This window comes from Spodoptera frugiperda, chromosome 13 (genome assembly GCF_023101765.2).
Source record: "Spodoptera frugiperda isolate SF20-4 chromosome 13, AGI-APGP_CSIRO_Sfru_2.0, whole genome shotgun sequence".
Taxonomy (NCBI): Eukaryota; Metazoa; Arthropoda; class Insecta; order Lepidoptera; family Noctuidae; genus Spodoptera; species Spodoptera frugiperda.
In genome coordinates this window covers 3498915-3513156 of record NC_064224.1, presented here as the reverse complement: position 1 = coordinate 3513156, position 14242 = coordinate 3498915, and the positions used below count along the sequence as shown (strand labels likewise).

Genomic DNA, 14242 nt, shown 5'->3' with positions numbered 1-14242 from the left:
TAAAGCTAGAGCTATCGATTTCCAATATGTCTACGTAAATGTGAAGGTACACTGCATAAAAGCGCACTAGACCTTTAGCCTCAGCCGTTAGCGCCACGACATGCCACAACATACCTACAATAATTATACAACTACACAATGAGACTGATACTGATGCTGGTAGGTACGTGTCATGTTCGTGAACGGGCGCCATCAACCGGGACTGATCAGCTCCAGACTGTATTATTTTATTGTCCTTAAGGTTATTATCTTTTTAAAAATCTTTGACTGAACCAACGAAACAATGTAACCAAGAGTTGTATTGTGAACCTGGTTGAAAAAGAGTAACCTATAGAGTTTCTTGCTTGCAGACCCAGTAGTTAAAAGGAGGCGGGACGCATGAGGGAACTAACCTCCTCACGCCCCAGCCATCGCGAAAGACATTTCGGGCGTCGGGGATTGCGCGCCGATCTCCGGCCACGGCCGGCTGATGCCTGATCTGGAGCTGCAGACTACCTAGCAGGGTTACCGGGGCTCCGGTTCGAAAAGCAGGAGTAGGTTTGAGTCAGTAAGAGTTTGACAATCCCTCTCGCCTCACCTAAGGCTAAGAAGTCATAGGATGAATTTCCCCCCTCAAAAAAAAGGCCCAGTAGTTAAGTCAAATAGTGTATTATTATATTCACTTTGAACTAATTTATTTATTTATTAAATTTGAACACTGTTTACAAATACGGCACTCACAATACAGATTCTAAGGATTTCAATCACACTGATCGACTGACAGTATCTCCAGTACGTAGTTGTCCGCTCGGAGTCCAAGACAAGAGTGTCTGCTGTGGTGCAATGTTGAATCGTCAATCGCAATCTCCCTTTCTATTCGACGGACGTGACATGAACTCCTGTACTAATGACGCTGCCGACTGTACTATGTTTGCTCTTTTACACCGCCTCAGTCGGTCACTGAGTATTGAGTAACTAAGCAACAAGTAATGTGAACCTGGCGTAACGAAACGCTGATCAAGTTGCTTGTCTAGATGGGCGGGAGGGCGATAATGTGATCGTTGTGTTCCGATAATATTGTTACTAAGATTGAATTTACTGATTACCTAAATCAATTCTTAAGTTGATATTTATATAACAAGTACCTACAAATTAAACAAATTGGTTATTTTGATAACTTTGAAAAAACATTGATAAAAATTTTATTAGCATTCCTTAGTTTATTTTTTATTTCTTTTATAATTTAACTCCTAAATTAATATTGTTTTCTTTTATATAATTATAACGCCTATACCCTATTACTTTATACTTACTACCAGCTTACTACTTATTTCAAAATAATAATAATAATCTTTAATTATCTTTATTGCTCGACTTGGCGAGGGCCCTGCCGTGCCCCCAAATACATTGTAGTAAAATAGTCAAAGTACCTATACATAAACATCTTAATTAAATCATAGCTCTCGCAAATTTAGAATACCTGTAGGTACCAGGAACAATGTTCTGTATCACAGACGAGTGAAGCACAAAATGAAAAGAACTTCGTTCCAATCGTGAGACCCACATGGTCATACCTCACTTCTTTTCCTTTGTTAGCTCTAATAGTACCTTCGGTTGGAAGGCCGATGTGGTTTTACACATTATCGGTAATATTATACATATATGGAGAATTCTTATTATTGTATAACGTAGTACACAAAGGCGTAACCAAAGATCGTGAAATACATTCCAGATTTGATTTAAATATTATGAGCTGTAATGCCTTAGCCTCAAGCTACTTTGTCACTTGTTATGGCTTAATTTGTTACTCAATGTAGTTGATGTGTAATATGTAGGCAGGTATTACCCCAGAACTACCGACCACGCCACGGTTTGCCAGTGGTCAGGATCACACGTGTCTCGCGTGTTATATGGTTTGTTCACCGCCACAGCCACTGCGGCTGACCATGTTGCTCACAATATTGGATCGGGGTTGGCGTTTGTTGAAAAAAATAACAAAATTAATCGGAAATGCAAGTTTATTATTTTAAAAGCATGTCGTCTTCACGTTCGTCGCTGATAAGTAAATTACGCTCACACATAGTTATACATTTATATATGTATTTGTAGGAAATGATGTCGTAAGTCGCGACTCACGCGGCGTGCGCTACGCTGGCTGTACAAGAAGCGAAACATTGATCCTCTCCACCGCGGAGGTACACGCCACTCCGTGACTGTAGCACTGTGTGCCACTGGCACTGCCATACTGGCACTCGCTGCAGTCAGGGAGTGGAGAGTACACTCCGGGTTACAACAGCCTGCAAGGAGACACCGCAACTGTAACTATACAATAAACGGGACTATCATTATAATCTCTTATACTCATGATAAACCTGTTATCGTGAGCATTCATAGTTTGTCTGACTAGGTGGCTCTTGTAGCTACTAAACAAACCCTAGCCGATGTCCAATATCACGGCATCTGGTAACAATAGGCAACGGACAGCTAATGTCACCAAATTACTGATCAACTTCTATTACCATTTAATAAACAAATTAAAAAAGGAGTTTTCTCAAGTATGCAGTGGCTCAGGCCGCGCGGTGTGCCGGTGGCCGACATTCGGAGTTACAGTTGCGGTGTTCCCGCCAGTCTCCATAGCATTATTACAAAATAAACTCTATATATACATCTAATACAATTCAATATAAATAATTTAACTCGTTCACTCATCCGCACACATTACATAGAAAGCTGACATCGCTTATCGTTTAAAATTTTCAAAATACATAAATATGATTAGGTTCCAAGCGCCCCCTACCAGGGCCACGAGCCGACACGTTACGTCCGTAGCGTGCCACACAAACATACACTCACTATATATTAGCGTGTAGAACATTGTCTGAACGATCGATTTAGTCAAATTCGTAGGCATGCACAGCTTCGAGAGTAATGTAAGTGCAATATTATAGGTACGTTATATTAATAAATATTATGATTGCCAATAAGAAACATGAATTTATACAACTCCGATCTGGCTTCGGACATTTTACAGTAATTTGATTACTATATTGGACATATAAATAACAATAAGTGCTGACAGGACCGTGCACACGGAGAGACTAGTGGTTATTATGTCGCTGACAGGTTTCTACCTCGTGGAAAGATTCATTCTGCTCTCAAACGTTTCGATTTAGATAAGAACAGTGCCCTAGCGATGTGTCGCGGCACAGAGTAGAGCTGCTCGTCACATGTATGCTATATCACTTTGTCATATAGCTACCTATTATTTTGTGGCGTATATTTAATTAAAAGTATATTAGACCGTAAACAGTCGGAATCACACCGAAAAAAAAATGCCTTGGTGTAATAGTTTCAAGTATATTGCAACCAAAAATAATATCTGCGTATAATAAAATTAAAAACAACGACTTACAAGGTAAGCGAGTGCGGCGCCGCACCTATTATGACAGTTTGCGTGGAGTACAAACTAAAGTATTATGACGTCACGCCCCGCGCCCACACTTCGTCCGCTACCACAAGCTACACTTATAGCTACCGATACATAGCGATATACTCATCTATGTCCCAACTTAAACTCTAACTGAAAATATTTATCTTACAAATCGTAATATATTTGGTTCTCACTAATGTAAAACGAATTGACGCGCCCACACAAATCACAATATATATCATAGTATATAGGTATCTGTATATATCATCTCATGTACAAGAAGGCATCGTTAGGAGAACGCGGGCCGTCCGCTGCGCTGTGTGAATGTGACGTCATCGCGCGGCGACTAGAACAGGCGCGCGCGCCGCTTCAGCTCGTTGCGGCGCCACTGCGGCAGGCGGTAGAAGTCCTGGCGCCCGATCTGCAGGATGGCCTCGAACTCCGCGTCCGACAGGTGGCGCTGCAACACAACGGTCGGTCAGTCGGCCGTCCGTCAGTCCGCCGGAGGACTACTCCGACTAGCGCGGCGGGGCTCACCTCGAGGTTGAGGCGGTCCACGTCGGGCGGCAGGCGGTAGTTGGTGATGAGCAGCAGGTGGTAGGGGTACAGCTTGGCGGGCTCGTGCAGCAGGTGCGACGTGGCCATGTTGGGCAGCGAGCGCCGCACGCCGGGCCCCGGGCCGCCGGCGCCGGGCCCCGCGTAGCGCCCCGCCACGCTGCCCGCCACGCTGCCGCCCGCGCCCGCCACGCCGCGCGCCGCCACGCCGCCGTCCGTCGTCTGCGACACAACACCCAGCCGTCATTTATACACTTTGGGAAACACCACATTTTACAACATTTTTGATCACTACACCCTGTGGTGGCAATCGATTCAGACTTGTGAAAAAACTGTACTGCATCTGATTCAGCAGAAATAGTAGTAGTAATTTATAAATGAATAACTGGCAAAATCTATTTAACGGAGTGTCACAATATTGATACGTGATACGCCTCTGGCGGAGGCTACAAGTGAATAGAAGAGGTCGTGTCACTCACCACAGCACTTCGATCCACATCAGTTATGGAGCCGGCAGATACTGTAACGATAACATCATAATTAGCAGCTTGTACACCCACTGTGGGACACGACTGTAGCGAGCAGGCAATGAGCGTGTGTGTGTGAGAGAGTACTGGCACGGAGGCAAGCGACGAGCGATCCCGCGACACTTCAAGTCTAGTCGCGAGCGGTAGAGTTGAAGAGTCGCCTGAGGCAAGCACAGTACAGGAGTGAGTGAAGGTGGGGTGGCGAGCGGTGGCGGGGTGGGGGCGCCACTTACTGCACAGCTCCGTCCGCACTGGGCGGGGGGCGCACAACAAACACAGTTCGGTCATAGTACACAGTACACAGTACACGGTACACAGTACACAGTACACAGTACACAGTACACAGTACACAGTACCGCGCGCCGCACGCGGGCCGCGGCCCGCATGTGGCGCTACGCTACACGCCGGAACGTATCTACATTCTGCTACACGCTCCATCGTTACCCTCTACCGCTCACAGGATATTAAACACTTCATTAGAAACCAGGGTTAGGCACTTACGCATTACATATATTCCAATATTATCAACACAATACCGGTTACGACACACACTATAAGAAATTAATAATACATTGGTAAGTAACCGCTCGTAGCGCGGTTTGCGTGGGTAGACGCATACGAGGAGATCTGTTAGCATTACAAAATGTTAGTCAAGGGACGTGTACACCCAGCGGAGTTATTCGGTGTGCGGGGCAATAGTAGGTTTATTCAGTACAGAGTGACAGTTGGCCGGCTACTGGTCTCCCCAAGCATACATTAGCCATGGTTTCGTTAAACTGCATACTGTTTAATATAAGACATTTGTACACGGCGAGTAGAGCAGTGGGTGTGGTCGAGTCGGTGCGCGATACTTACTGTCTGACTTGCCGCTGCTGAAGTCGGTGCTATGCGTCTTGTCTCCCATCCCGCTGAATGTGAAGTCGCCCTACAACACACAACGCGCCGGTTAGTGGCCACAGTCTCGTGTAGGTACACGTACACACGTACAGGTAACTGATTTCAATCATACTGCCGGGAGCAGTGAGCTAGCTCGATGTACGAAGCATGCTCCGTGTTTTGGTGCCGTACAGCGTGGCTCGGTGACCGGTCTAGTGAGCCGGCACGTACAATAATGCCCCATGCTAGATTTTGTCCTGTGTCGTGGGTCAGTGGGTCAGTAATCCTACAATATCACATGACACCCAGACTCGGAACAACAATTAGTGCATCACATAATAAATTGCTCCGTAGGGGAATCGAACCCGCTACACGTTTCGCGGGTGCCGGTGCCCAGTCAACGGGCAACCGTGCAGTAAAAAAAAAATATTTTTTATAATTAAAGAAGTATAAATGCTTACGAAAGTTTTTGTTTATTAAATGATAAATGATACATTATTATGATAATGCCTCCACAGTATCGTCGCATGCGGACGATGCCGGGCTGTGATGTATGTCAGCCATGGTGTACATGTATCGGTATGTGTCAGACACTGTGTAGGAGTGTTGTGTTGTGTGTCAGACACTATGTAGGAGTGTTGTGTTGTTTGTCAGACACTACGTAGGAGTGTTGTGTTGTTTGTCAGACACTGTGTAGTAGAGTCGTGGTGTGTCAGACACTTTGTAGGAGTATTGTGTTGTGTGTTAGACACTATGTAATAGTGTTGTCTTGTGTGTCAGACACTGTGTTGTAGTGTCGGGGTGTGTCAGACAGTGTGTAGGAGTATTGTGTTGTGTGTCAGACACTATTTAGTAGTATTATGCTGTGTGTCAGACACTGTGTATTAGTGTTGTTGTGTGTCAGACACTATGTAGGAGTGTTGTGTTGTGTGTCAGACACTATGTAGGAGTGTTGTGTTGTGTGTCAGACACTATGTAGGAGTGTTGTGTTGTGTGTCAGACACTATGTAGGAGTGTTGTGTTGTTTGTCAGACACTATGTAGGAGTGTTGTGTTGTGTGTCAGACACTGTGAGGTAGTGTCGTGGTGTGTCAGACACTATGTAGGAGTGTTGAGTTGTGTGTCAGACACTATGTAGGAGTGTTGTGTTGTTTGTCAGACACTATGTAGGAGTGTTGTGTTGTGTGTCAGACACTATGTAGGAGTGTTGTGTTGTGTGTCAGACACTATGTAGGAGTGTTGTGTTGTGTGTCAGACACTATGTAGGAGTGTTGTGTTGTGTGTCAGACACTGTGAGGTAGTGTCGTGGTGTGTCAGACACTGTGGAGGAGTATGTAGAAGTGTTGTGTTGTGTGTCAGACACTGTGTTTGTGGTTGTGTTGACGTTTGGCCACCATCTCGTGTGGTGGCAAGCGATGATGAGGCCACGTGCCCGATGGCGGAGCACGCCTACTTGTAACACACTCGTAGTGAGTGTGAGCTGAACACAGGTATAATACTTTCAAGAAAAATTAGCCACAAAATAAATAAGAACCCAATTTCACTGTTTGTTATTTTTGAGAATAGTTCTCGAGTCGCCTGTGTACCCGTGGCTAAATCTAGTTTGAATGTCATGTGTTTAGGCAACAGGGCGTATAGTTCCTCAAGATCGGAAAGGATATAATATGCAGATATTATTCTACTCAAACAAGATTATATATGGGTGTGTACCCGCGCAGGCCGTGCAGCCTGTGTAGGCTCGAGTACAACTTTGGAATATAACTACGAGTCAAATGAAGTGGAGAGAAAGTATTTTTGATTGCTGTTTGTGGAAATGTTACTAGCACTATTATTACAAAAAATAAATTGTGGTCACGTTGAAAATGTGAGGGTGTCTGATTACGAGTGTGTTCAGTTTAGAAAGCCTATCTGTATGTATGTATATACAGTGGCGGTGTGTGTGTGGCATGCTACGTGTGTGTACTCACTGCGGTGGAGGAGGAGAAGGTGTGGGAGCGCGGCGCCAGCCCGTACCCGGGGCGCGGCGCGGCGCGCAGCGACGACACCACTGCAACACTGCCTCTGTAGCGCCTGCACTCTGTACCCGCGGGGGGCGGGGGGGGGCTAGTGGGGGGTACTCACGTGGCGGGGGCGGCCGAGCGCGGCGGGCAGCGTGGCGGAGCGCAGGCCGGAGCCGGGCCGCACTACACACACACACACATGCTACACACACGCACGCGCCGCGCGGGACTGCGCCGCGGTACATCCCGCGCGGCCGTGCGTCCACAATATTAACGACTACACCAAGGCACATAACACAGGTGGCTCAAGAAAAACTTGTACAATTGATTAATTTACCGAGTAAACACTTCACTACTAATTTAACAACCTGCACTTAACTAAAAATATCGGTTTACTCACGTAATCTATTGAGAAAAGCTCTACTGGTTTCGAGTCACAGAGAGACTCTTCATCATGAGCAGAGGGCGCAGGCGTGAGCAAGCCGTTATTGTTGAGTTAATTTAGGTTAGTATGTCTCATGATAGTTATTGTGAAGCTTCTATTTAATATAATGTTATCCTCCTCTTGAAGCACCTCGTATTACAAGTCAACGTACAAAGAAGCAACATTCAAACTAAGTGCGGAATATTCAGTCGCGTGACACATTGTCATGTTTGTGGACCCACTATTGTCTGGAGATGGAGAAATGGCACACAGCAGTCGTTTGCCCGTCCTTATAAATAAGACAAGGGTTCACGTGGTCGCGGGCAATACATAGATGATGTGCATAACAATTTATAAATCGTCAGTCGAGTGTTAAAATAATGCATCTTCACAAACATAACCAACATGAGGGTTTTCAATGCAAACAAACAAACAAATGAATCCCTCCCTCTCCATAAAATATGTAGTAAGTATGTTAGAGACACAGATCGCAGTACCGCGGTCCCGGCGGACGTAGTGTGAACCAAGCCAGTGGTTACTTGTTATACTGTTATTGCGCGAGAGTGAAGCCATTCCCACCAGCCGAGCTACTCAGCGAGGTTACCGGCACTGAGTAGACTACGGATAGAACCACGTGTTCCCAACTATAATATCGTGTTCCTATATTAGATCGCTCAGTGATACTGGAAGTATTCAGTTCTATAGTCAGTTTCCCAACTATAATATCGTGTTCCTATATTAGATGAGCCTTGCTCGGTAACAAGTCACGAGTTTAAAACTGCACCACAAGGTAACAGACTCGCCATGTATTCCACGAGACATTTGCATTTTGTGTTTAATTGTGCAACAGTGTCTATTTAATATTAAGGTGGTTGTAGTACCGCTATCAAGTTATAGTGCGATCATCGGTGTCGGTTTCCATGCAAGTTATACATCGGGGCGTAGACAACCACATAAACGGAAGCACAGACGTAGCATGCAACAAGCAACACGACACGTATCATGCAACGTGCAACACGACACGTAGCATGCAACAGGCGGCTCCGGGCGCACTCACCTGGCGGCGCGCCGCTGGTTAGTAGCGGAGGGACTCGGTCTAAGGCTAGTGGATTAGTATCGCCCCCCTTCCCCCCCCCCCCCCCGTGTACAGAGCGCGGCGCCACTTACCGTTGTAGCAGGGCACGCTGTGCTCGAGGTGCTCGGGCTCGTGCGGCCGCGACTCCAGCGAGCGCGACGGGGACGCGCCCACCGGGGACGAGTAGCGCAGCCGGGGCAGCGGCTCGCGGGACGCCGACGGGGTCCTGCACACACGGACATATACACATCCATCCATCCATACATACATACACACGTATACGTACATACTCAGTCACAGTCTCACCTGCTGGCGTTCCTGGGGTCGAGGTTTTGTTTCTTCCACTGCTGCAGCTTCTCGCGCTCCTTCACCTCCTTCAGGAACACCTGCAACACGCGCACACGTTACGTGACGTAGTGCTGCGGCCGGCAGGTGGCGCCGTGCGACACAGTACCTGCGCGATGCCGGTCTCGATCTTGGCGAGTTCGTGCTCCTCCCTGCGCAGCTTGGGGTCGATGTCTCCGTTCCCGTTGAGCTTCCCGTTGACCTTGCCGTCGCCCTCGTCGTCGCTGTCCGCCACCCCCTTGTACGTGTCGGACCAGCGCCGGCGCCGCTCTGTAACGCAGTGGGAGGGAAGCATGAGACATGGACGCCAGGGAACAGAGACTAGTACGGAACGTGTAGACGGCTTGCTGCAAGTCAGACCTGGGTCGGTGTAGGGGTAGGGCGGCGCGGGGAAGTCGTCGCGCTCGATCTTGGGCTTGGTGCCGGGCGGCGGCTTGTAGGCGGCCGGGTAGTGCGACAGCTCGATGGGCTCCTCGTTGTTCATGTGCGGCGACTTGGGCCGCGGCGTGTCCCCGCGGATGGAGTCGACCAGCGCGCGCATGCCGGGCCGGCTGCCGGCCGACGCCTTGCTGGCGGCGCCGGCGCGGGACGAGGCGCGCGAGCCGCCCGACGGCGGGCGGTGGAAGTGCGGCGAGGTGGGCGGGCGGTCGTACGGCTGCAGCGGGCGGCGCAGGTAGCTGGGCTCGCTCGTCAGGTACGAGTACGTGGTGATGCGGTGCGGGGACACGGCGCCCGCGTCGCGGTACTCGCGCAGCACCAGCCCCGGGGACACGGCGCGGTACCCGTACTGCAGCACACAACACAAGTTACACACGTACCACAATAACATCCGACTGTGTAATATTTTACAACTTCATACAAAAATAATTTTATTTCGAAGTAATGCAAATAATAATAACAACAAAACAAGTGAACGTGTCGATGTTTCAACTTAAAGTAAACAAACGTGTGCCCTTGAAGTGGTTCATACGTAGTTAGTGGCAGCTCCGAGTGAGGACTGGACAAGTACTGATCGAGCATTTACAAGAAACAAGAAACACTTCAACAGCACACGAAATAAATAAAACAATAATAAAATAATAAAAAAGAATGTAACGGACCTTCCTGGTCAAGCTACTGTAGGGGCTGCAGTAGGAGCCGTTGACACTGGGCGTGCGCGAGCGCAGCGAGAACTGGAGACAACAGGCAGGTACACTACACTACTACACTTGCAGGGACACGTGCTTTGGACTCGTTCATTTTACAGAAACATAATTAAAATCAATGAAAAAGAAACATTATGCAGCATTTATAATTGATGCATGAGAATATTGCTAATTAAAAAAGTAAACAGTGATGTGTGATGTGAAAGAAGCAAATTAAGTAGGTGTCGGAGTGTACATGGCGGGTGGTGGGTACCTGGAGGTCGGCGGAGGCGCGGTCGGTGGCGGGGTCGTCGGGGTCGGCGGCGGGGTCGCGCGGCGCGGGCCCGCAGCGCGGGTGCCAGATGGCGGCGCCCTGCAGGAACATCTCCTCGCCGTCCCCGAACGGGTCCCCGCACTTGCTGCAGCGCGCGCACGTCGGGTGGAAGTGGTGGTTGTCGCCCGCCTGCACAGCCAGCGCTACGCTCGGTACTCAAGCAAACGATATCGTTCCTTCCATTTCAAAGTACAGACACATGTTGCTACTACTCATTATTGCCGGTTGGTAAATTAAAAACCGATCTTAGCTTAAACTTTTTGACATTCGTTTTAGACTTATCGGCGGGATATTAATTGATAGTAGTTGAGTACAACAGTTTCTACTTGACTTAAAAAACACACGAAGATTAGAATAAAGCTGGGTATAGCGGTGGTATAGTTGGGTACCTGCAGGACTTTCCCCGAGATGTACCGCTGGCAGTAGGCGCAGCGCACGCCGTAGAGGCGCTGGTAGTCGCGCTCGCAGTAGGGCACGCCGTCGCGGCCCATGTACTCGCCCTGCAGCACCGCGCCGCACTCGCCGCACGCGAAGCACCACGTGTGCCACTGTCTGCACACACACACGGCATCACCTCACCGCACACACACGCACACACACACACACCGCCACCTCGCTCACCTGTCCAGCGCCACCAGCGCCTGCCCCTCGGACAGCTCCTGCCCGCAGCCCGCGCACTCTGAAACCACAACGTGACAGGTCAGTCCAGGCCTTGTGAGTGCAGAGCGGGCGTGCAACTAGCGGTAGCTACCATTCTGGTCGTGGTGTGCCGGCGTGGCGGGCGTGGCGGGCGTGGCGGAGGGCGCGCGCGGCGCGTCCAGCTGCGCGGCGGCGCGCGCGGTCTGCCGCACGGGCGCCGCCACGCACGTCGAGCACACCACCTCCGCACCTGTGTACGTCACCTTCTCGCCCGACGGGAACGCGCGTCTGGAACATTAGCCGGCAGGCTCATTAACAACTGAATGATCGACTGCTCTTAGTATCTCGAAACCCTTAGAAGGGTTCTCTTAGTACCCTCAAATCCGCAAAAACCAACAACGCACTTGTAATTCCTGGGGTGTCCATGAGCGACGCCGATTGCTTACCAAGTTGCCATGTCTGTTTGTTTTCCGCCCTATGCCCAGATGCCTATTAAACTTTATACAGGTTGAGGTAGAACTCGGTACTGACTTGCAGCGCGCGCAGGTGAAGCACTTCTGGTGGTATGTGTTGCCGAGGGCGGAGACGACCTCGCCCTCGACGTACTGTCCGCAGGCGGCGCAGCGCGTGCCGAAGGCGCGCTGGTAGTCCTGCGGGCAGTAGTAGTGGCCGTCCTTGCAGAAGAAGCCGCCGCGCGCCAGCGACGCGGAGCACGTGCGGCACGTGAAGCACGCCGTGTGGAAGTACTTGTCCGACACGCGCAGCACCTCGCCGCTGCACTTGCCGCCGCACGACGCGCACACCACCTTGCCTGCAATGACCAAATACTCACTGATAATGTGATGCACACAGGCTCTATCGTTGCTGCAAGACATTGCCTATCACCCAAATACATTGCACACCTTATCCAAGTAGGTACATATAAATAAGGCACTTGTTTTAAACAACATTTGGCATGTCAGTACTTCACTTCTAATGTGCTCTCCGTCGTGAAAACCTCCGAGGGTTAGGATCACAACATTAACTTCAGATTATTAATGAGAAAATAATAAGGAAAACATAAACATCTTTTTCCCACCGCGACTCACAGTCGCGAGGTACTGGCAAGTTCAGGGTGTGGGCGTATTGTATATGTGAAAAGTGTTTGTAAACGCAACCGCAGGAAAATAAATCGTATGAATAACATGAAACTGACTCGTTGACAGATTCCGAGTTCGGTATATTTAGTTTTGGTCTTTTGTTTAAAAGAAAGAACATTAATCCATACGTAAGTCTTTAATTGAAAGCAACAAGGGTCTGGAGTTACGGTTCTTTCAACGGTTAACTGTAGACCATTAGTTTGTGAGGCGACAATAGGACAGCGATAATGCAAGGAGCAGCAGGCAGGGCGCGCTGCGCGGGGATAGTCGTCGATACAGATGCAGCGGCACGTACCGGCGCAGGCCGCGGCCAGACAACGCGACGCCGACTGCTTCCGACTTCTTTATAATGTAAGCCACGCCCACGCTACGTCTACACTCCCAAAGTTACATTTTAAAATGCTTAGTAACAATGTTTAGGTACTTCGATTACTATGAGAAAACAACGCTCTGAGTCCGCAGTAAGATGCACTAGAGTTCAAGAGTCGGGCTGCCGTGTAGACAAGGAATATTGTTACAAAATATATGGATCGAGGACTAAATTAACGTAGGAGTGATTTCGTTGATAAAGTTGGTTTTTAATATAGTTCCAAATCTATGGTCTACATTCTGTTTCTAAAATCGAGATGAAAAGACCTTTCAACTGAGTTTGTTAGAGAAACTAAATTACGAAATTGTCCTAGACAAATGAGAACATTGAACATTAAGGGCGGCTTGCGCAACATTTGGTCTAAACAGGATTTAGTTAAATGTGTTTATCTTGCTAAGGGCGGCTTGCGCATCGTCGCTAAATACAGTTTAAAAGTGACGTAAACGCATTTAGTCTGCTAATTATATTTAGCGTCTTGCACAACAAAAATTTAGGCAGTAATCACGTTTAACGAACTGTCAAAGTTAAATACCCAAAGATGGCTATTTAGCTTCGCTAAATACGTTTAGTACCAATCGCGCGTCATCATATTTATGTAGGTTATAGACATTTTACTATTATTTTGTAAAAGATTGTAAAGAGGTCGGTAGGAAGTTTGTAAGATGGATTTGTGGGAATTGTATTCTGACGACGACGAGAAGATTATAGAATATATTAATAGACCGAGGGAATTGTTTGAGAGAGCAGACTTATTTGGAATGTATTCGGACCACAAATTCTTTAGGTTTCGTCTAACGAAAGGAACCACTATATTTTTGTTACAGCAAATAGCCCCACATTTAAAAACCAGAAACAAGTAAGGAAATGTACTTTTCTTAATGGATATGGACTGCCTCGTTGGCCGAGTGGTTGCAAGTGCGACTCCCGGGTCGAGCAAAGTATTACTGGGCTTTTTCGGATTTTCGAAAATTTCTCAGTAGTAGCACGGAGTCTGGACATGTGCCCGGTATAAGGCAATAGGCTCACCACACATTATATGGGACTTACAACATAAATTGTGAAAATTGGGTGTAAACATAATGTGTGGCTTAAAGGCGTGACGATATGTATGTATTAATGGATATTCAATAAATAGTAATAAATAAAAACTAGCAACAAGTAAGGAAATGTACTTTTATTAATGGATATTCAATAAATAATAGCTATTTTGACCTAGTCATTTTGCTTTTCACTCTGTTTTATTTGGTCAGTCTTTTTGCACTCAATAATATGGGTGTATGGTTCCATCGCTGCAAGCAGTATTACCAGTTCTTCTTTTGTAAAATTAGGCCCCCGGGCCCTAGAAGAAACACTTTTTTGCCATGGCCATATGACTCAACTAAAATAATTATTAATCAATAAAAAATACCACGAGAACAATTCACAA

At 47.8% G+C, this 14242-nt stretch overlaps 1 protein-coding gene and 1 long non-coding RNA gene across 3 annotated transcripts in view; one reads left to right on the top strand and one right to left on the bottom strand.

The window, feature by feature from the left end:
- The first annotated feature begins 10 nt into the window (after nt 1–10).
- LOC126911346 (uncharacterized) lies at nt 11–2537 on the top strand. Its single transcript, XR_007705879.1, has 2 exons — nt 11–241; nt 351–2537. It is a non-coding gene; the product is annotated as an uncharacterized LOC126911346 (long non-coding RNA).
- Nucleotides 1980–14242, bottom strand: part of LOC118270612 (actin-binding LIM protein 2) — a 38119-nt gene continuing 25856 nt past the window's right edge. Inside the window, exons 2-17 of one of the 2 annotated variants that reach the window (XM_050698123.1) lie at nt 11839–12118; nt 11420–11595; nt 11290–11347; nt 11058–11220; nt 10609–10797; nt 10311–10382; nt 9571–9997; nt 9320–9480; nt 9172–9251; nt 8958–9091; nt 7334–7413; nt 5347–5416; nt 4725–4742; nt 4444–4484; nt 3947–4186; nt 1980–3869 (exon numbers count right to left, since the gene is read on the bottom strand). In XM_050698123.1, the coding sequence (XP_050554080.1) occupies nt 3756–3869; nt 3947–4186; nt 4444–4484; nt 4725–4742; nt 5347–5416; nt 7334–7413; nt 8958–9091; nt 9172–9251; nt 9320–9480; nt 9571–9997; nt 10311–10382; nt 10609–10797; nt 11058–11220; nt 11290–11347; nt 11420–11595; nt 11839–12118 (2303 nt within the window). In that variant the 3' untranslated portion in view covers nt 1980–3755. The remainder of the gene's footprint in view (nt 3870–3946; nt 4187–4443; nt 4485–4724; nt 4743–5346; nt 5417–7333; nt 7414–8957; nt 9092–9171; nt 9252–9319; nt 9481–9570; nt 9998–10310; nt 10383–10608; nt 10798–11057; nt 11221–11289; nt 11348–11419; nt 11596–11838; nt 12119–14242) is intronic. The other variant, XM_050698124.1, reaches the window with a different exon arrangement.